Source organism: Charadrius vociferus, unplaced genomic scaffold (assembly GCF_000708025.1).
Source record: "Charadrius vociferus isolate BGI_N301 unplaced genomic scaffold, ASM70802v2 scaffold444, whole genome shotgun sequence".
NCBI classification, from domain to species: domain Eukaryota; kingdom Metazoa; phylum Chordata; class Aves; order Charadriiformes; family Charadriidae; genus Charadrius; species Charadrius vociferus.
In genome coordinates this window covers 1,730,346-1,751,740 of record NW_009648242.1, presented here as the reverse complement: position 1 = coordinate 1,751,740, position 21,395 = coordinate 1,730,346, and the positions used below count along the sequence as shown (strand labels likewise).

General features: G+C 39.7%; 1 protein-coding gene across 1 annotated transcript in view; it reads left to right on the top strand.

The window, feature by feature from the left end:
• Positions 1 to 21,395, top strand: part of HIVEP1 (human immunodeficiency virus type I enhancer binding protein 1) — an 84,572-nt gene that overhangs the window by 62,480 nt on the left and 697 nt on the right. The window contains exons 6-10 of the mRNA XM_009884196.1: positions 4,516 to 4,649; positions 6,016 to 6,191; positions 8,230 to 8,334; positions 17,737 to 18,254; positions 21,028 to 21,393. Coding sequence (XP_009882498.1) covers positions 4,516 to 4,649; positions 6,016 to 6,191; positions 8,230 to 8,334; positions 17,737 to 18,254; positions 21,028 to 21,393 — 1,299 coding nt within the window. The remainder of the gene's footprint in view (positions 1 to 4,515; positions 4,650 to 6,015; positions 6,192 to 8,229; positions 8,335 to 17,736; positions 18,255 to 21,027; positions 21,394 to 21,395) is intronic.

Below are 21,395 nucleotides of genomic sequence, written 5' to 3'. Positions count from 1 at the left end.
ACAAAGCTATTGCGTGCCTCTTGAAGAACAAATTTTGTCTACAAACAAATTCTGTTTAGAATATAAATAAAGGATAATAATATTTTGAAAAATATTTTGACAGCACCCTTTTAAACACTCTAGGAGTACTTAAATGCTGTAATAGGCAGCTGTCAGGTACATTTACAGTGCTTCTGCCACAAAAGAACCACAGTTAGTAATCTTTCTTCAGTCTTTCTTGCTGACGTTTTGAATGAAGCACATGAGCATGGGGAAAATGAAGAGTTCTTAAGCTCTGCTTGCGGCTGATTTACAGGTTTTACTCAGAGCCATTACAAAGGAAGAAAGTGCAGTGAGAAAGCACCAATTAAAGTTTAATTGGCATCTCAGATTGTACGAGCAAGGTATAGGATGGCAGAAATTAAAAATTTCAAAGACCTGACATGACCTAACACTTCCAGAGTTTGTCTGCTTTCCCTTTTAATGACTCAGGCAGCGGGATTTCAGCCGCTTTGCAGGATGATGCTGTTACAATAGACCTCTGTATTACCAGTCTCCAGTTAGAACAGGTAACAGAATAAACGCTACTAACTTGGAAACTTCCTCAGGGAAGCCATGTTTAAAGAGAGCAAAATCTGAAATTCCTCATTCGGTTCATGCCCACTGATTCTCCTACAGTTTTTTCTGGTTGAGACTGAGGATGGAGAACGTTAGAGGTCCTTTTGGAAATTAATATTCCATTGAAAAAAACCCAACAACAAAGCCAACAAAGCAACTACAAATAAGTCTTAAAAAAAACCCAGTTGATTGATTTCCTGCTTAAAAGCTTGGTAGGGTCCCGAGTTCCTTTGGGAACCGCAGTTCTGACTGCTAGTCTCTGGGGGTCGTGTTTGTTCAAGTGGTTTGCACGTTTTCACCCTGACCTAGCAGAGAGCTTTAAGTGCTACTATAATCCAGTTTATAAAGAATAATAAAAATGCAGCACTCTTTTATGCCTCACCTCCTCTCTCACAGTCGTTAGCCCTTTCCAGAGTGATTTGGTGTATTCTGCTCGTGGGGCTTTAACTGCTGATCTTCTCACCAAGATAAAGGGACTTCCTGAACTGTTTCTGGGTTTGCCCCCAGAACTAAGTCTCATGCTGCTGCATAACCGCTAGTAATCACTGTCACAAAAAAAGGCAGTTCTTTCAACACTAGATGCCACGGGAAATGAAGAGACATGTGAACAACATGCAAACAATAAGGAACCCCAGGACTTTGTTTGCTCTTCACAATTCGCTGATCAGAGGCAATAGGTGAAGTTGCCACGTTCCAGTGATTCAGAGGACAAACCACAAAATGTTATTGTGAAAGAAGCTCCTGGAACGGGTATAACACGTTAAAATGTAACAGGAGGTTCACCTGTATGGAAAAGGCTTATTTTATCTCCTTACTTTTTTATTTTATTGTTTTATTTTATTTATTATTATTTTTTACCAGTTTTCCCCACCTGAAATCACTGGTGGTGTACCAGGAGCCCTTTCTCAAGCCCCCTCATTGATCTTGGCTTCCCTCTCTGAAGCAGATCAGTAATGTGTGCGGTATTCCAGCATGAAGATTTTCAGGCAAGAATAGGCTGAAGAATGGAAAGTTTCTCCTAATTGGAAAGCTTTTCTTTCTTGGATGAGGTGCCACAACAGTCCAGCTCACCACTGGAAAGTAGTTAAATGTAGAAGATTTTTATGTGTAAACTAGTAAAAGTTTAAAGATATTAAAAACATTTTCCTCAAGTGGCTATGTGCCAATGGGAAAAACATTTAATGAATATTATAATCTGAAATTTATAACTTCGATGATTCAGGCTGTGAGCATGTTTTTTTTTTCCAAGGGATGTTATAAAGTACCAGAAGTATCTATTGAACTCTGGTCTCTGGGCAGCCCTAAGAGCAGGTTTTTTTCCAGTTTTATGCCAGTAATTGAAGACAGTGGAGTTAAACTGGAGCAAAACGGGTAAAGTAGAAATGAATCATGGTCCTTGTCTCTACAGGAGAAGAGAGAGAAGACTGTGTTAGAAACAGAAGGCATTTAATTGTGGAGAGGAACATTTTACCATGCTGCCATTTTTCTACCCTTTCCACCAGTATGGGTGGGGTTTTGGGGGATTTTAGGTGAGGTACATTAAAGGATTTCCACACAAGAAGCCTATGCTCCTTAGAGACTGGCTGCTGTTTAAAATTTACAGAGGACCCAAGTCCTCTTCAGCATCAATTTGGAATTTTTCATAAAAACTAAAAAGGCCATTTTTTTAATTATCAGTAAGCATTTCTGGAGATTTCTGTGACAGAAACTTGGTGTTTCTACTAGAGCATCTCTGTGATAGCAGAATTTTGCATGTTCAAGACACTGAAATGACTGCTAAAATAGCATATAACCAGTAAATTGAAGTACATCAATGGGAGACAGATAGTAATTTGAACACCTCTGTTAGAGTATCTTATTTCTGTACATAAACATTTGTGTTAAAAAAGGGGGGGTGTAGAATCCAGAGGTATTTGGTCTTGTGTTAGTTTTTGTGCTCTAGGTGCTTTTGTGAGTATACAATGTATTGTAACACTGTTTCACCGTAGTCTGGATAACAATGTGGGCCACATCCTTCTGGGATCTTTCTTTTTCATTTGTCTTTTCATTCTTGAAAATTAAATCTGGAAAGAATACTTATTATTTAGGATTGAAAGATCAGGCACTTAAAGATTGCATTATTCCAGCTGCTGGGAATATTTATGTGGTGTTTGGCTTATTACATATATTCTGTATTCTCCACTACTCTTTTCTTTGTTAAATTATAAATGTCACCTTGTTACTCTTTGTTTGCAGTGGAAACAAAAGCAATTCATGTGCCAAGTAGCATATAGGCACTACTGCGTGGTTGGGTTGCAATTAGTAGAGTAGGCTCCACTGCTGATATTTCTCATCCAGAACATCTTCTCCTTTCACCTTGCGTGAATGCTGCTAAAACATGCAGGGTGAAATTTCTTTCTTCCTACACGCAGGCAGAGTGCTTTGGTAGAACTGCTCGGCTATTTGAAAATCCAGCCCAAATCCATCAGAGGGCTGCGTGAAAGCGCACCGTTGGGAGTAGTACTTGCAGCCTGTGTGGATTCCTCAGGCTTGGAATCGAACAGGAAGATGCTTTTCCTCTGATCTGTGCTAATTCCTCATCAGCCACATGGAGGACTATGGGCAAGGACCGGGTGCCAGAATGATGTCACCCTTCAATATATGTAACGACCGGTGTAATTCATCAGTCATTTTAAGTCAGCCAGTGAAGTCATTCCTCTTGCCAAGAATTCGCAAGCTTACAGCATTAAATTTTATAATGAGTAGAAAATACAAGGCCAGGCTTTCTTTCTCTCATCATTTTATTCACTTATCAATATGAGCAAATGTGGTAAGTGTGCCAGCTACGTGGGTAGAACAGTTTATAAATACAGCAGCAATAATTGCTGGCTAATTGGATCATTCCTTCATTGTTGCCCATTTTATAAATATCCCAGACTTGGAAGGAGTAGATTTTAATTGGCAAGTATTGGGGGAACTCATCCTCCTTAAAAAAATAAATCCTTAATTAATAATCAGGGGAAATGGAAAGTCGTACTTTTTTTCTGCTAGACAACTGGTACATTTTTCTTGTAATTTGGTCGGGCAGTGGGAATTAAATGTGGAGTCCTGCCTTGGAAGGGTTCTGGAGCCCCTGTTAAAAACCTCACCAAATTGGGAACAGTCAATTCCCACACAGAAACAGGTGTATTTTTTGAAGAATGTTAGCAATCAGAAACGTTTCTTGTTAGTATCTCCCCATGGTGTACACCTCCTTCCCACCCTTCCCCTCTTCGCTGGGCTGGGGGAAGGCAGCTCCTTCGTGGGTTGGTGGGTGAGACCCGAGACCCACAGCCATGGGATGGAGGGCGGTCAGGGAAGTCCTTCCCTCCCCTGGCAGCTGGAGCTGGGGATGAGCTGCTGCAACATCAGGACTTGAGCAGTGGGGAAAAAGCAAGAATAACTGATTGTGCACTCAAGTTTCCCCCTTTTTGTCAAATGCTGGGGGTGGAGGGGGGAAGTGTATCATGCCGCTGCAGAGCCCCATCTGTGTGGTCCAGACGTCGTGTTGAGGGCAGAAGAGCGAACCTGTAGCTGTTCAGGAACCAACTGGGTTTCATTGTAGGGTTCTTTTCTCTGTAGAAGGCTACTTGTGAGCTCAGACATGTCACCTTCACCTTCCCTGAAGAAGGAAGAGGCATCTGCTATGGTAGATTCAAAGCGCTCCTGGTTTTCTACAGTGGTGTCATCTCCATCTCGATCTGCCAGTGCACAAATAGTCAATGCACAGTAGAGAAGTTGTTTAGCAAAAGATACTTCATTTCATGTATCTTAACATTTTTAAAAGTCTGTTATTATAATTGTGTCATTTATGCTGCTTTTATTCATCATAACTTACAGGTTTGAATGGTATACGAAAGATACTAATTTTAATGATATGCATATCTCGTTTTCTTTCAGCGAGCATTAAATAGAAAAAAATTGACTGCAACTGAATTCAGCAATAAGGAAAACTCCGAATCAAGCACTGAGCACGATAAAGAAAACTCCTTTAGCAAAACTGAACCAAGAAGAGTTAAAATATTTGATGGAGGGCAAGTATTGTACTTTGTATACTACATAGCGTGGTGAAGGTATTTTTTCCTTGATTCTAGACTTTGCAGAGATGTTGCTTCCTGTTTGATTTATTTTAAACAACAGTTCCCATACTGTGGTCTGTGGATGTTGGTTTACGTTTCCAAGAAAAATGGAAAGTCATCAGAAGCATGGAGCCAGGAGAGTTACGCGGGGGGGTAATGAAATAAAGAACAGTTTTCAGTGCGATGCTTTTTTTTTTTTTTTTTCCCCCAAAGGACAAACATTAATCAGCAGTAAAGGCAGCTAGATACGGCCATAGATGTAAATTTTTTTCCTATATTTCTCTTAAGTGATAAATAATGCCTATTCTGCAATAAGGTTGTATAACTGTAGCCAGAGAGGATATAGTCCAGGGGCTAAGCAGCAGACTGCGGTACAGTCTCCGTCTGGCAGTTCGCTGTGGCATACACAGACTGGAGAACTCCTGATTTGAAAAGTGCCATGGAAATATTTACTGAATCCATGCACTGTAATTCATTAAATCGGTTGCCTGATATGAATAACATTTGCTTCAGCCACAGCGCTGTGCCATGTACAACATCTTATAAAACAGATTTTTTTCATAGAAAAGTGCCAGTGACACTTATAAAATTTTGAGCACAAATGGTGCGTATTTTATTATTCTCGTAATTGGTGGCGGTCTCTAGGGCTTTCCATTTCATGTTTCCCTGTTTGAACCCAGTCTAGGCCAAGTAGTTAAGCCATTACCAGCTCCCCAGGTAAAATGTTGCTACGCCTGTCTGCTCAGATCCAAATGTTGCAGGGACCAGATCACACAGGCTGAGCACAACCTTTGGCATCCTTGAGCAGAGATATGAAGGGTGTGTAACTGAATCCGAATGACTTTTTCCATCTAGAGACAGTCCCAGTGGGCTGAGTCCAGAGCACATTGATAGGGAATTTTAAAGACTTTCCCATTGTCGTAACTAATGCTGTTCCTTTTCTGCGTCCAGCACAGAGCCTCAAAGATGCTTTTTAAAGCTCTCTCATGGTGCCCAAATCCGCTTCCAAGAACTGACACTTTTAAAAAGTATGTTCCTGTGTTGCAAAGAGGAAATTTGAAGTCTTGAAATGCTTAGTATCAAACAGTACCTTTATTTAAAAAGATGCATTATTCCTAAACAAGTCCATGATTACCTAGTGAAAAATCTAGGTGTGAGTTGAACAAACAAACGCGTAAGTTGAGGAGAAAAAAAGCATGATTGGTTTTGTCAGTCATTCATTTTTTGATATAATTTTTAAAATTCTGGCAGATTATGGTTTCTAACTAGAATCATTTTCCCTTTACAACTAATTGCCTTACTCTTATGATACTGTCACTAGGTACAAGTCAAATGAAGACTATGTGTATGTTCGGGGGAGAGGAAGAGGGAAGTACATCTGTGAAGAATGTGGAATACGTTGCAAGAAGCCCAGCATGCTGAAGAAGCATATTCGCACACATACAGATGTCCGTCCTTACCATTGCAATTACTGCAACTTTTCCTTCAAAACTAAAGGTAAGGGCACTTTTCAGTGTGCATTTTCCCGCTTTTTTCTTTCTACTTTAAAGTATATTTCTTTTCCTCTCACATTTGGCTGTTCGTAAGCTAAAGAAGTTGCCTCTCTGTGGAGTTTTTACTGTCCATTGCTTCAAATATTTGTAGTTTCTGATTTCCTTCTTTTCCTTTCTTCTGTATGTTCATTCAGATAATCACATCTTTATATGAATGAATTGCGTGGCATGCCACGATGGGTGAGAAATGGGAGTGGAAGAGGGAAACCATATGGGAGTGAGATGAAAGTTAGGTGAAGTGAGCTGGTTAGATGCTCATCCTAGGTTGGGATGGGAGCGCAGAATTTTAAGTCCCTCTTTTGGAGGTATGACATCGACATATATTGTACTCCTGTTGGCACTCAACTACTTGCTCTGGGAAAGAAATTGGCCTTTATTAAATTATTGTGTTAAAATAGTTTTTATACCCTTGAAGGACAAGGTTCACTTTCCATTTGATCTTCTAAGACCCACAGATGGACCCCTACTTTTTGAGACCTGTTACACCAGATACTTACATGCATCCTAGTTTAAGCAGGCAGTATATTAAACAGTGGTAGATCCAGGACTCAAAATAAGTGAAACAGACAGGAGAAGTTCACAGCCAAAATACTTTCAGCGAAAAAATTCTAAGCAGTAAAATTTTTCTTGGCTTTGAGCATCATTTAGCAATAATTCCCCCCATCTGTAACCTCAGAAACATTTGTATCTTTAGTGCGTTTGAGACTACTCGGCACTTGAGTGGAAAGCTTCCAAGAAATGACCCAGTGCTGCAGAAAGTGGGATGGATAGTCTTTAGATGTGTCAAAACCTATCACTGCATCCTGACACACTGGGTCATCACGTTGCCTTTAAGATGAAATGCCGGAGTGTGAACCCAATAAATGCTGAGTATGGTTTTTTATGCAGAGGAGGCGTGCTGGCCAAGTTTAAGTAATTCAGTTCTGCCCATTTGAAATTCTCCCTGTTTTCAGCTGTAGCAGGTACTTGCGTTGGCTTCCTCTTCTGCAGTTGCTATGCCTGGTTGTTGCCATTACCACCGCAGAGTCAGTTGCACGGTTGGGTGCTTGATGTTTGGTAAACTGCCCTTCCTGAAAGGACGCTGTGGCCGGTAACTTCATGTAGTATATAAAGCTGGGAGATGTGCTATTTGTGAGTCAATATCGTCATATAGCTTCATAGCAATTATTTCAAAAGTTGGGTTGAACTCCTAGCTTCATTTCAAAGCAGGAATAAAGTACTCCATAACTACAGAAGGGCCACCATTTCACCCACTGTAATTTCTTCCATTTGAATGCCTCAAAGAAACAGGTTTTTAGAGACAATACGAAATTTAAGTAAGTCAGCGGTTACTCGTAATAGTACACATTTCACAAATATCATCATTTACAGATCTCTGATCTACTCTTAACCTTTTCTTGATGGTATTTGCTGTATTTTATTTTCAAAGGAGGAGGGGAGAGCAGCCTGTGGGGCCTCTCAGCAGTTACGCATTCACTTTTGAGATTCGGATAGAATATGTTCATGCTTTGATTTTGAATAAAATTAATCTGTTTGTTTAGGTCAGCAGTGAAAATGATTACACTAAAAATAGAATCTATTAAATACTAAAAGAGCTGCCAGATACGAACTTTAGTTTTACGCAGTAGTTTTCTTCCAACATGACTTTGAAGACCGAATCGGCCTTTTTTATACTTTGCCATAAACAAACAAGGGATATTTTACACCACTGCAAAATAAGTCATCATCTAGGATTCCCATCCCATTCTGCTTTATCTCAATAAAGACCTTCATGTAGCCAGAGAGCTAGTAGCATTCAGGATCGTGAATCTGCTGCAGCCCTTGACAGCTTGCGTTGAGGGGCAAGGCTCTGTCAAGCGTGAAATCAAGTTATACAGGTGGCTATGAATGCAGCTGAATAAGACATATACATGCTGAGTGTATATTTGTATACATTTGTATAGTTACAGAGCAGTTAATTTTTTTTCATTTTTTTTCTTAAGGAAATTTAACAAAACATATGAAGTCAAAGGCACATAGCAAGAAATGCATGGATTTGGGAGTCTCAGTAGGCTTAATAGATGACCAGGATGGAGAAGAAGAATTTGGTAAGAAATTAAAATACTCTTTCTTTTCTGCATTTTTGTATTTATTTTGTCCCCTCAGTTTCTTACCCTTTCTTTTCCAAAGCTTTTAAATTCTCGTACAGGGAATAGATACAGAGATAAAAATCTTAGAAACTAGTAAGAAATATTGGAAAAACCTTCACTAAAAGAAATGACAAGCATATGCTAAAGATAAATTGCTGCTGAATTCTTCACAAAGTGTTATGCAGTTTAACTTTATCAGTTTCACAGATAAATATGGCAAGACTGAAAATACCAGAAAAACAGCTGTTCGCCTAGGAAAAAATGTAGTAAAATGTAGTGTTTCTTTGAAAATAGTTGTGCATGCAATTGTCAGTTTTGAGATGCGCGTTTCATAAAAGTTAGATCGCTAACGTGCCACCTGAATCACAAATATGTTGCTGAGCGCTTTGCAAGGAGGCTGATCATCTTCCAGTGTAGAGATCTGTCCTCTTTCACAAATAATTGGGCATAAATCAGCAGATAGAGATCATTCAGAAATGAGGAATATTTTTCATCCTGAGCTGTTCTACTTCTCCATTAGTGATGAGAGTGCTATCAAAAGGAATGTATTTGCTAATAATTGGAATTCGGCATTTCCCGCATCCTGAGATGGCTCCACTGAAGAGGAGATGAGATCGAGGACAGCCAAAGAGGGCCAAAACGGGTTCCACGTGGGTTTGGCTCAGCATGATAAGACAGATGTAGCTGCACCAGACCCAGTGAGACGGAGAAAAGGATTGTGCATTAGGACTCTGTTTCGGATCTCGGCACGTCTCAGTGCAGTGGTGGCATTTTCTCCTTCCTGCTGTTTCTCAGCAGGGGGATGAGTCCTGTTGCCTTGCCTTGTTGTATTTTTCTTCCTTCAGCGGAATAGTTTATTAGATTGCGGATGAGGTTTTGAGAAAAGAAAGCAGTGGGGATCTTTATTTAAACAGTAAAGGGCAAGAAAGATGAATGCACTTGCTCCCATATGACAACCGCTAGCAAAATAAGCGAATCAGCTTGAATCTAATTCTAAATAATGCTGGGAATATGACTCAGCTGGTATGATTCAGTAGTGCGCTAGGTACAAAGAAACCTGCATTTTCCCTTTTTTGGCATTCTTTGATATATTCCTTTTTGGTAAACTAAAAACATGTTCCCGTTTGCAATTTGAGGTACCAAATAAATAACACGGAAGATAAGCAGCAGTAAAAATTACTGTCCCTTTCTCACAGAGGAACAGTTTTCATTAACATTTTCAGCCTTCACATGACAGAAAAATGGTTGCAACTTTTTAAAGCAATGTTCTGTAGCTTTCGACATTTTATTTAGTTTCATAAACTACAGCTGAACAGGTATTTCCATTTATTAAAAACTGAAAACATTTTATTGATTGATAAATCGATATTCCCAATTGCATACATTAAAATCTGCACTTGTGCTTATATGTAATGGGAAATGTTCCAAATGTTAACAGAATTATCAGTAATACCCGGTAGAAGTAAGCCATTTCAAACATTTGTTGAAAGATAGCTTTTCTTTGGCTCTAAGACTATGTAATTGAGAGAGAGAGGCTCTCTCTTTTTACATAACATGTACAGGTGTGTGTAACCATAGTATAAATATATTATATATTCCCTGAAATACGTTCTTTGTTTCAGCACAGTAATTACTTAACAAAATAAATACTCTACTTTGGAAAAAAAAGCAAGACAAACATTCAATGGGATTTGCCACATAATCCATTAAATTCTTCCAGAAATTTAATTTTAAGACTGCAATGGTTCATTGGGTGTTCGGTTTTCTTTTTTTTTTTTCTTTTTTTCCTTTTTTTCTTTTTTTTCTTTTTTTTTTTCTTTTTTTTTTTTCCCCCCAAAATAGAGCGGTAACCCTTCTTTCTTTAAGAACCCCAAAACAAAAAACAACTTGGTGGTAAAATCCCTATCTTCTCTAAACGAGCTGGCACAGGTACCCATAGCAGAACCAGCTGTGCAGCGTAAAGCTCAGTACAAAAGTCCCGTCCAAGAAGCAGGGTAATTAAGCCCATGATAAATATGCGTTTGCTGCAGCCAAACCAGTTGAGCCTCTCTGGTTACTGCCTAACACAGTGGATTTACAATTATCCATGTAAATTCAATGAGTAACTGTGCACTTGAAAAATGAGATTTCATCTCTCAGCTTACCTAGCCACACTTGAAGGTATTTCTCGTGATAATTCAGAAACTTGCTGTTGGCTCGTTTTTAAGGCAGAGAGTCAAGACAGGGAAAAAAAAAAGGTGTGAAATATTTGCATACATGTTTTTTCAAATGTAGGTGGTTCTGATGCCCTCTCTGAAATCCTGTAGAAGCTAAATTTTTGGCTACATTTGAATGTGACTGAGTATATTATTTTTTTTTTTTTTTTTGAGGTGTCCAGGGAGTCTCAGTTAACAAAGCGGCTTCGACCACCTCTTTGGCTGCCCTTTCCCCAGAGCAGAGCCCTGGAGCTCGCTTTTGGAAAGGGCAGCATCCCTTGTGCCAGGTCTGGGCTCTAGGGACATCCCTGCCAGCAGTGTGTCACCCGCAGAGGAAAAAGAGGGTGGGTGCGGTATTGAGCTGCACTCGTGGCGTTACGTCTTTGGCCCTTTCACCCCTCCTCCCTCTGGCGTGTGGTCATGGCGGGTTTGTGTTGCATATCCTTTTGGTGCCTTAAAAGAACCCAACGTCTTTAAACACGAACATTTTTTACTTCAGGAATTTTGTGGTTGTTAAAAGTGATCTGTCTCTTAAAGAGTGGTCTGCCCAGTCCCATCTCTCTCCTCAGTTGGAAGGCAATGGGAGATGATGTAGAGGAAGGTGCAGAAGATCTGATAAGAAATAATTATGACCTCAGAAAAAAATTTTCTTCTTCCCGTAGGCCATGTGAGATTGGCCTGTTTCCTGACCCAGAGAATGTCTGTCTGTCAGTCGCTAACTAATTTGTTATCCGAACACGTGGAATACTGATTATTCTTATGGCAATAAAAACGTCTGCACCTTTGCTTAAAACAACTAAGCTGTATGTCTTCCACCAGACGTTGAATTAGAGAATTAGCCAGAAATTTAACAAAGCCAACACCCTATTATTTAATAAGGAATTTGCTGGTTCTGGTTTTACGTCGTTTTTTTAAAGCTTAGGCAATCACAATTATTTGAATATATAATTTTTTTAGATTCACATGAGAAGTCAGCATTGACCTGATAGCAGTACAGATTAATGGTACATGTGGATTGAATGAAGAGTGCAAAATTGTGCGCAGTGCTGAGCGCAGGCACGTGTGCTTGCAGGCAGGCACACACACACAGAGCCTGGTTTTTCAGTAATCTGAGAAGCTGCAATTTTGTTGTGCTGTAGCATCTAGGGAAAAAACGAAAGAGATGCTCTCTAGCTGTCTGAGGCTATATGTGATCAGAGCTTTTAACACAGCATTCTTTGTATTTGGACTTGTCATCATTTGGGTATTAGTAAATACTTTCTGGCCTGGCTTTTTGTATTCAAAACCATTCCCTCATCCATTTATCTTTCATCTTCTGCTCTGTGGAATGTTCTTGTCACCAAAATACAGGGTTACAATGTAAGGAATGTTAATATCTGAATTAAATTGTCAGACGAAGTGAACTGTTTAGTGTGACAGACTGCAACTGGGGATATCCTCTTTGGCCATGTTGACCCAACATTTTGCTATGCGGTCTTAAAAACAACAATAATTTGTCTTCACATGAAATCACTTACGAACTTTAAACCTGTAATATTTCATATGTAAGCTAATGTATGAATGGTATGGCATGCCTGAGTAAACTTGCACAAGATAGTTATTTAATAGTGAAATCAGTAGATGGGCAGAACTTACTTATGGTCTCTGTGGAGAAATTTTATCCCAAAATACTAATTACTTTACCAGTGAAAAGACCTAATTGTAAGTTTCAGATATGTATTTATATATATACACACACACTAGATATACATAAAAAAATCCACTTTTATTTTCTGCAGTATTAAATAAACCCTTCTAGACACAATGGTTCTAAGTTAATTAGCTATATATTACTTACAGTAGATCTTAAGTGAGTTTCCATGGCTCTTGATTAGCTTAATCATGACTCAGTCTGTGTTTTCACTGCACCTACATTTTAAGAGTGAAAATAAATTAAAATCTTCGCAATAATATCCTCCATTGGCAAATAGAATGGAAGGTTGGTTCTGTGTAACTTATGCAAAATATTTTTTAATTATCTTTTTTTTTTTTTTACTGTCAGTGTCTGATCTTCAACTAGATATACATTAAGCGTGCTGGAGCCCTACACCTACAGCCTGGGAATAGAGTTGCTAATGCTCGGGTTGATTTACAATGTACAGATTACCCAGGAAGGCTTAGGTGTAAATTATCTCTTCAGAGAAGCAGAGGTTACTCTTATTTTTTTTATTAGTTTTATTTTGTTACTTTGCATACTCTTAGGAATGAAAGTCAAAAGCCCACAGTTATTTTTTCTCATTTCTGAGGAGCACTGGCTATTACCAGTCTGAATTTAACCCAGTAGATGTCACTGTGAGTCCTGTTTGATGATGATGAGCAGTGGACAGTAGCTGAAGGAAGGCTGAAATCGGTCAAGTAAAGCCTGTGAACAGACTTAGAAAGTCAAGGAGACAGCAAGTTTGGGAATAGTGCTAGCATTGTTTCACAGTACTATGTTTACCCTTACTTTTTAAAATTTGTTCAAAAGGTTGTGGAACGGTCTATTGCAAGACTAATAGAGCAGGTAAAAAGGACAAGTCTAAGTTTGTAATTGTTTAGAAAAATAGAGAGTGGGTTGATGACTTCATTCCTTTCAAGTTTATGGTAATGTGATGACAGACTAAAAAATATTTCTGCCTTTATTGCCTTAGTATGTTTTTTTTTCTTGAGTTTGATGGAGAATAAATAATATAGAACAGACATTTTATCATTAAATGCTTTTTTGTAGATAGTAATCCATAACTGAAGATACTTACACAGTTGGAGGTGATAAACACTGCTTTGAATTACTCAGGTGCTAAAAGCCAATAAATTTAGTAAATTAAAATTTAGATGGGAATAGATAGTGAACAGACCGACAGATACTTAGTAAGCTATGTCTTTAACCTCTGTAAGAGCTAATAGTGGTACCCATAGTTACCTATGTAACTGTCCACTTGCTTAGGAACGTGTAAAACTTCAGCAGTCTGGACTTATATTTTCATGTCTGTCTTGTCTTCCTGACAATGAAAGAATGAAAATTAACGTTTTGCTCTTTATTTGAAAATCTACCTAAATATGATTCACTTATAAGCAAACATGATTAAGCTATAAGCCATTGAACTTGATCACTGGATGCGGCGTAGGAATTGCTAAGTCTGTAGCGGGGCCTGATAAGTCAGGTCATGTGATGGGCTAATTGGTGATAGCATCACAATTAAAAGCCATAAGTTGAGATTCTGAAGAACCTTGCTAACACTAGGGTTGATTTACAACGTACAGGTTACCCAGGAAGGCTTAGGTGTAAATTACCTCTTCAAAGAAGCAGAGTTACTCTTACTTTTTTGGTTAGTTTTATTTTGTTACTTTCCATACCCTTAGGAATGAAAGTCAAAAGCCCACAGTACTTTGCAGTATGACGATAATTAGATAACCATTGTTAAAACCATGTACAGTAAGGATTCCGGTAGGAAAAAAGCTTTTAAAATAAAGTACATGGAGAGACCTATCTCGGTTACCTAATTCATAGCATCGCAACTGGAAAAAGCAGTTCATGGCCTTATCAGCCTGAGGCACTTCACTAATGGACATATTAGGATGCTGATAAGTCCAGTTAATGCTATTGTGCTAAAGAACTCGGAGCTTTCTCTTTCCCCGCTTTGAGGTAAAATGTCAATATAACAGAGCCCTCGCCAACACGCTCATCAACACCACAGACACAATACAGAGCTGATTAACTAACTGAGGACTGACAACAAAATAAATGAAGGACTAAGATGATTTTTGCCCATGATTTGTATAGACTTACTTCAATACCTAGGATTAAAACCTCAATTTTATGAAATACGGTTCTAGCTGGCATGTGAGCAAAATCTCCAATCCAAAGTTGTGTCCACGTTTCTGTTACGCTTTTATTTCCAGCTGTTCCTAATTTTTGCTGAGTTCATGTCCGTAGCCAAAAGTTCCACTTTCTCCTGTGAAGTCCGGAAAGAAGAGAGAGTCTTGCTAAGGGTTTAAAAGAAAAGATTGCAGCAGTTGACAGAGGATGAGAAACATTCCCTGCTCTTCCAAAACCACTCTTTATAAAAAAATGAGGCAGTCTTGAACAGTCTTTCTGTTAAAATGGTGAGAGTTACAAATTTGCTTTCATAAAGCAGAACAGCCTTCACTTAATAGTGTGAAACCTTTTTCCTGTTTTCTCTTTTTTTTTTTAAACCTGTGAACTTTCATGCCAAAAGCCATTTCCCCATATGCTAGTGGCCTTTAAATTTATGACACATCCTTCATTCTAAAATATCCCACACTGCTTTACAACCTCACACAAAGTTAAACACGGAAGTAATTTTGTTCCCTGTGGAAATTGAGTCAGTTCTAGTTATATATATCAGCTACATAAGCATATGGTTATAATTGTGCATAGTTTAAGATAGGAAGTGAAGAATTAATTTTTCCCCAATTAAAACTGCAAGGGAACTTTAGTAGCCCGCGTAACATTACTAAAATGGATCGGGGCCAATACTACTTGGTTAGCAAGACAGTGCTTATGACCACAAGGAGTTGTCACAGCCTCAGCTTGATGCTTCATTTGGAGAAGACCCATAACTCCCCTGGATCTTTCACCGCTTAAAAGTCCAGCACGGGGTCCTCTCGCAACTCCACTGATAAGCAGCGCTTAAGGGGATCACTAATTACAAAAGCTCGGGCATCTCTTGTTGCAGCAAACATGCACACAGGTGAAAAAGGCAGAGCTTTGTGCATTGCCAGAGCAAGCAAGTCAGGAATGGGGTTTTTTTTAATCTGATGTTTCGAAGCAGTGTGGGAGTAAGGGAACCACATTCATCGCTGTCACCTCGCCTACGCTGCAGGCTCTGGCTCCAGGTAACCACACTTAAATAGAAGCTGGCAAATGCACAAAGGGTAGAGGTAAACAGGGAAACAATAGAGGGAAATGATATCCCACGGAGTCCTGCGTGTAAGGAATCTGTGTCCCGCACACGGTTCCCCTTTCCCTTTCCATGGTTTTATTCTAGAAAGCCAAGACGTGTGCAGAAGATTTCTATATAAGCAGCATTTGCTAGTAAATCCTGTAGCGTTTTTAAACATCGATTTGAAAAAAGATAGTTTCTTATTATAATTCAGGGCATTGTTTGAGCATATGTTTTCCTTGCTTTACAGATGTGACAAGTCAGTCTAATCACTTCAGGTAGTTTCTCTTGCCAGTGGAGACACTCATTTGTGATTGACATCAACTTTCACAAAAAATGTGATTCATTTGGAGAGAGGGAGAAAAAAGACTAGAAACAGTAAGATGTTAGTAAAGAGACCAAAGTTATGAGGGAGTCCACACCGAAATCCAAGATTTTGCAATGCCCTCTGCACTGTTTAAAGAGTTGCAGGAAATGCATGGGTCACCTTTTAGATGTAACACATGGAGAAGTCTTTGAGATCTGTTACAGAGGCATTGAGAGAAATTATTTCCATTCAGAAATCAAACGTATGTAGAGGTCCTAACATTTTAGATGTGTTTGCTTTGCAAACTAATGATGAAGAAACACTTTGTGTGAAGAACAGAAATGACAGAAGTATAGAGAAAAAAGATGTTGAATACCTCCATGTGGTTTTGTTAATATTTTTAACAATCCTACTTGCCATATTTTTGGAATGGACTTTACATTTTTCCTCTAAAATGTTTTTTCTTTTTTGAACAGCTTTGTCTGTAGATGAGAATTATAAATGAAGACTATTTAAAATTCTAAAAAATATTTTTGTTAGCATCGTTCCAATGACCTGGAGGATTTTGGGTATTTTTAATGACATTTCAGTTTCATGCCTGCTGTTGTAAATGTAGAAAATCTATAGTTTCCATATTTAGTTAATGTACAAATTACTGTGTAGGCAAAGAGGGGCAAAGTCATTATAGAGGGATTTTTTCAAAGAAGCTATTAGTTTCATTCCTAATTGCATTGCTCATTTGAAACCATAAAGGCTTATAATGGTAACTTATTGAGAGGTAGCTCAATTAAACCCATTTACTTTACTTGGAGTTCAAGATGCTCATTTTGGTTTTGGTAACGTAGCAGTCTAAAGTAGCAGTAGTACATTCAAGTTCTTTTAAGGGTCTGATTTTTTTCAGAATCACTCATTTTGATGGTAAGTTGCTGTGTAGATTTCCCCAGAACAGCATCTCTGAGATTTTAACTAAGCATCCATTATTGCTTTTGAAGAGCCAAATGATTTTTATGCTGATATTTTCTTTGGACAGCTCAGCAGACAGACCTTTAATCGAATATAAAATATTAGTGCATCCAAAGCATTTTGTCTTTTATAAAATATGATCCCAGACAGTCTGGCTTGGAATCAGATACAACAGATGGGATTTTCTGCCTCTTTACTAAAGACGATTCTTTCTTTCCAAGTTATGGTATAAAAGAAGGTGAAAAGCTGCAGTAGAGCTGTATTTTGTAGAGAAATTTGCCACTAGACAGCAATTTGGCTTTAAGACTTGAAGTCAGGAGGGCTTCTTCCTGTGAGCAAAGTTTCATGCACAGGTAAGTTTTGATAGGATTAGGGCTTTCTTGCCTCCTAGGACAACTTTCGAAACATTAGCAAAGTGAAGAAATCTGGTAAGGTCTAATTTTGGTCTCTTTTGCCTGTTAACGAGACGGATTCCTGACTAACAGCCTCCAGTCTTTCTGTTTGCATCCTTCAAAAACCTTTGCAGCAGTGATTCATATTAAGTACAAGGACACCCACTTATGAGTCAGAAGCAGCTAGAGAATGTCCCACCGCTAAGGTTGGCAGACCAGCTTCGTATGTAGTCACTGGGAACTTAATGAACCGGGAATCTGCTCACTTCTCCCTAAGCGAAAGAGTGAAGGGTGACTTTGAGCAAATGGTTATAAATGACTTAAAAGAAAACAGCCAAATCCAGAAGGTTAAAAACAACATGGAAGCAGAAGATGAAAGATTATGTAGCTGTATAATTAAATATGTACCCTAGAAAATTAAAACAAAAATTAAGATGTTCCCTCTTCCTTTGATGCAGTGGAATGTGACTGAGAAATGCCCATGACATGGGGTTTTGGTGTTTCTAATTACTCCCTCCCACCTCCTCTTCCAATCAGTCCGGGACCTCCATTGGCTTACCTTCTAATTCCCATTTTTGCAGGTGAGAAGCAAAGATTTGGCTATGATCGGTCAGGATATGATGTGGAGGAGTCTGATGGCGCAGATGAAGATGAAAATGACAATGAAGATGATGATGAAGACAGTCAGGCTGAGTCAGTCCTATCCACAACCCCCTCGGTGACGGCCAGCCCCCAGCATCACCCCTCTCGACATGGCCTGCAGGACAACGCCAGCACTGATGAAGACATCAGACTTCCAGACTGTTTTGCTGGGGTTCACACGGACTCTATGGATGGTCTGCCAAAAGCACTGCTGACAAAAATGACCGTCCTTAGCGCAGTGCAGTCGGTTAGCAAGACCTCCAGGTCACCAGCAGAATTCACCCATCAGGAAGCACATGAGGATAAAGCCCAGGAGAGAGGAGCGGTTCCCCACTGCGCCAGTGCAGCACTGGCGGACGTCGCTCCTACATCTCCGGGTTGCCAGATGTCTGTGGATTACCCCGATCCAGAAGCTGCCTTGGGCCACTCCTTAATATCAACTGCAGCTCTTACAAAGGTAGGAGTGTATGACTCCAGGGGAGAGAGTGGGATTTTAAATACTCCTTTTAAAGATCTCTTTGGAGGTTTTTCAAAGATCAAAATGTTTGCCCTTCCCTTCGTTCTTAGAGTTGTTGGCTGATGAGTCTTTAAGAGTTGAAAGTAATCGAAGCACAGATGTGTAGGACTCCAGAAACAACGGTGTTGTAGGAACATTGCTTTTCAGATTCTTAGTTTTGATTGTATTCTTCCTGAAAGGATTAATTGTAGTATCGTCCTTTCAGCTGAAGTTTGGAGCTGGTAGATTGTATTTCAAACAAGAAGGGATATAACAGATATGTAAAATGAACATATGGTGGTGGTTATGAAGTTTTCAGGAGAAAGTGATAGGATTCAGAAGCCATTTTACTCTGAAATACGACGATAGAATTGTTGGTAATTCCCAAAGGAAATTAATCTAGTCCCAACGGTTTTTGCCTTATCACTATAACGAAATTGTGCAATTGCTTGTCTCTCCTCCAAATATGCTTAGTAGTAGAATTAGAAAGAGTACCAGATGTTCGAGGAAACCAGGAGATTGCCCTTGCACAATAACAAAAGGAGAAACGAGCACAGAACTGAGATCTGAGTTCCCAGTGCTCTCAGTTTTTCTCCAACCTGAAAAAGCATTTTAATCAGAAAAGGATCAATTTTGCCCATGCCTATTCTAGACACACGGCTCTTCAGAGAGTGCAGAAAGATGGGGTCAGTCTGTGTGGAAGGCTGCAGGAGCGTTCAGTAATTTTGACAACTATTGTCTTTAAAACTCTGCTGAGGAAATCACAGAGGGGAACTGGCAGGTGTTAAGCCTTTTACAATTCAGCAATATTTTAATGGACTGTAATGGGGATGATACAAGTCACATACATGATTGACCCTAAGTATATCTCTTGAAAGTTTTGAATTCTTACTGCAGACCATAAAGGCATTTAGAACAGTAAGTAAAAAGTTAATTTGAGTTTAAGTAATTATTGGCTTGTTTTTAATTTGAAAATCTGTACTACTGGTTTTATTTTTTTTACGAAATTTAAGATAGTGAACTGTTGACAAGGAGAAACAGTAAAAATTATTGCTGCATTTCTTTGTTTGACTCAGGTTCATTCTTGCTTATAAGAACTATGCGTATGTATGGCAAATGTAAATTGGAGCAATTTTGTAGTATGACAGAGAATAAAATGTAGTGGTTTATGATCATTGTATATACCTACCACAATATTTGGATTTTGGGTTTCAGTTGTTGCCAATAGATACCAGGAAGACATTTGACTGAGTTTACTCCCTCATCGAACAGAACCACTGAAGCCTCAAGGAAATGTTCACACAATTAAAAATGTTGAAAGTTCTTCATTAATGTAGCTGTAATAGTTGTCTACATTTTTTTTTTTTTAAAGGCATGTAAATAATACAAAACAGTAATTCCTTTCCAGACTACCTCCTCTTTTCCCAGACCAAAAGAAGTGGCAACTGTGTGCCTGATGTTTAATCTACAGTCTGTACCTATTGTGAATGGTTGTGGATCCCACTTCTTGCAGTCAAGACAAGGAGTTGAGACAGCTCAGGAAGGCTGTATGTTCCTTCGAAAGCATCCATACCAGTTTATTAGGATTTCTTGTGAGGTGTCAGGCAGGACTTAATTCTGAGAAAGATGTTGACTTCCTTATCACACCTGTCTTCCCATTTAGACTGGTCAGCGCTGCATAGTCAGTAAATCAAAGTCTCCTTTAAGCAATACATTTCCTACTAGCAGTTTTCAAAAGTATTTCTGTTCATATTTCAGTTTTGTGCCTGCTCTAGAGATTTCTTGAGAGTTTGGTGAAAAACCACAGAATTACCATTTACGACTATATAAAACTAAATGAGGTTGCACCACTCTGTGTGTGATGAGTATGCCTATGCAGTCCTGAGTAATGTGCTCTAGGCAATCCTGCTTTAGCAGGGGAGTTGGACTAGATGATCTCTAGAGGTCCCTTCCACCTCTGAAGATTCTGTGATTCTGTGAAAACTAAAAGATGCCATGAGATTGCAATTGCAGGTTAAGACTTCTCGGTTTAGTAGTTTTTAGGAAGGGAGTTGCCAGCCTTGGTCAGTTACACAGGCTTATATGAGAAGAAAAGGGAGCATATAAATATGATTGTTGGTCCAGGTTTAATCACTAAATCACAGCAAGCTGAGGCAGCAGTGGGATGTGGGTCTTATGTCTCACTCCAGTATCTGCCCGTCACCTCCGCTTCTGTGGGCACTGTAGTTGTCATCCACAGGTGTAATTGCTTATCACCTGTCTTCCACATCAGAAGCACCTAGAGAAAAAGCGTGCGGTGATGCTGCCTCTGCCTGCCAGAGGCTGTAATGGCTCCAGGAGAGGAACCCGCTGCATCAGAAATGCCAGCTTATGCTTATTTAACCTTCTTGCCTGAGGTGTTTTCCACAGAAAACAGTTCTCCAAAGCCTTCTCGCTCCTTAAAAAACACATACAAAGGATATTCAGCAATGTTTTTGAGTACTAGCGTTCAAGACAAATTAGCCAGGGTAATTAGGAGAGGAAAATTCAATTAGTGGGCGAGGAAGGAGTTGGTAAAAGAACGGAAGGAAATTAGTTCATTGTTCAAGCTGGGCAGTATATACTGTGAACCAGTTTGATGTTGTTTTTTCTTAAAAGGCAGTGTGGGAAGCACTCCCAGCTTACCTTGCGTTTTCATTTCACTGGAGGGTAGCGGCGGCCGCCTCATTAACACACCTGTGTTGTTCTCTCCCAGAGCACACCCTCCGTCAGCTCTCCCTCCTCACCGGCGGACCGCAGCATGCCGACGACGGCACCGTCGCCCTATGCCGAAACCCCAGAGGAGAGGCTGGCCGGGTGCCCGCAGCACGCCACCGAGCCGAGGGCTCCCCAGACTCACCTCTTCAGCCACCTTCCCCTGCACTCGCAGCGGCAAGCCAAGGCGCCCTACGGCACAGTACCCATCGGGGGGATTCAGGTGGTCCCAGCCGGCCTGGCCACCTACTCCACCTTCGTTCCCATCCAGGCGGGGCCGGTGCAGCTCACCATCCCTGCTGTCAGTGTGATTCACAGAACTACCAGCGCCCTCGGCGAGACGGGCAGCGTGGCTACTGCTGCTGGCGC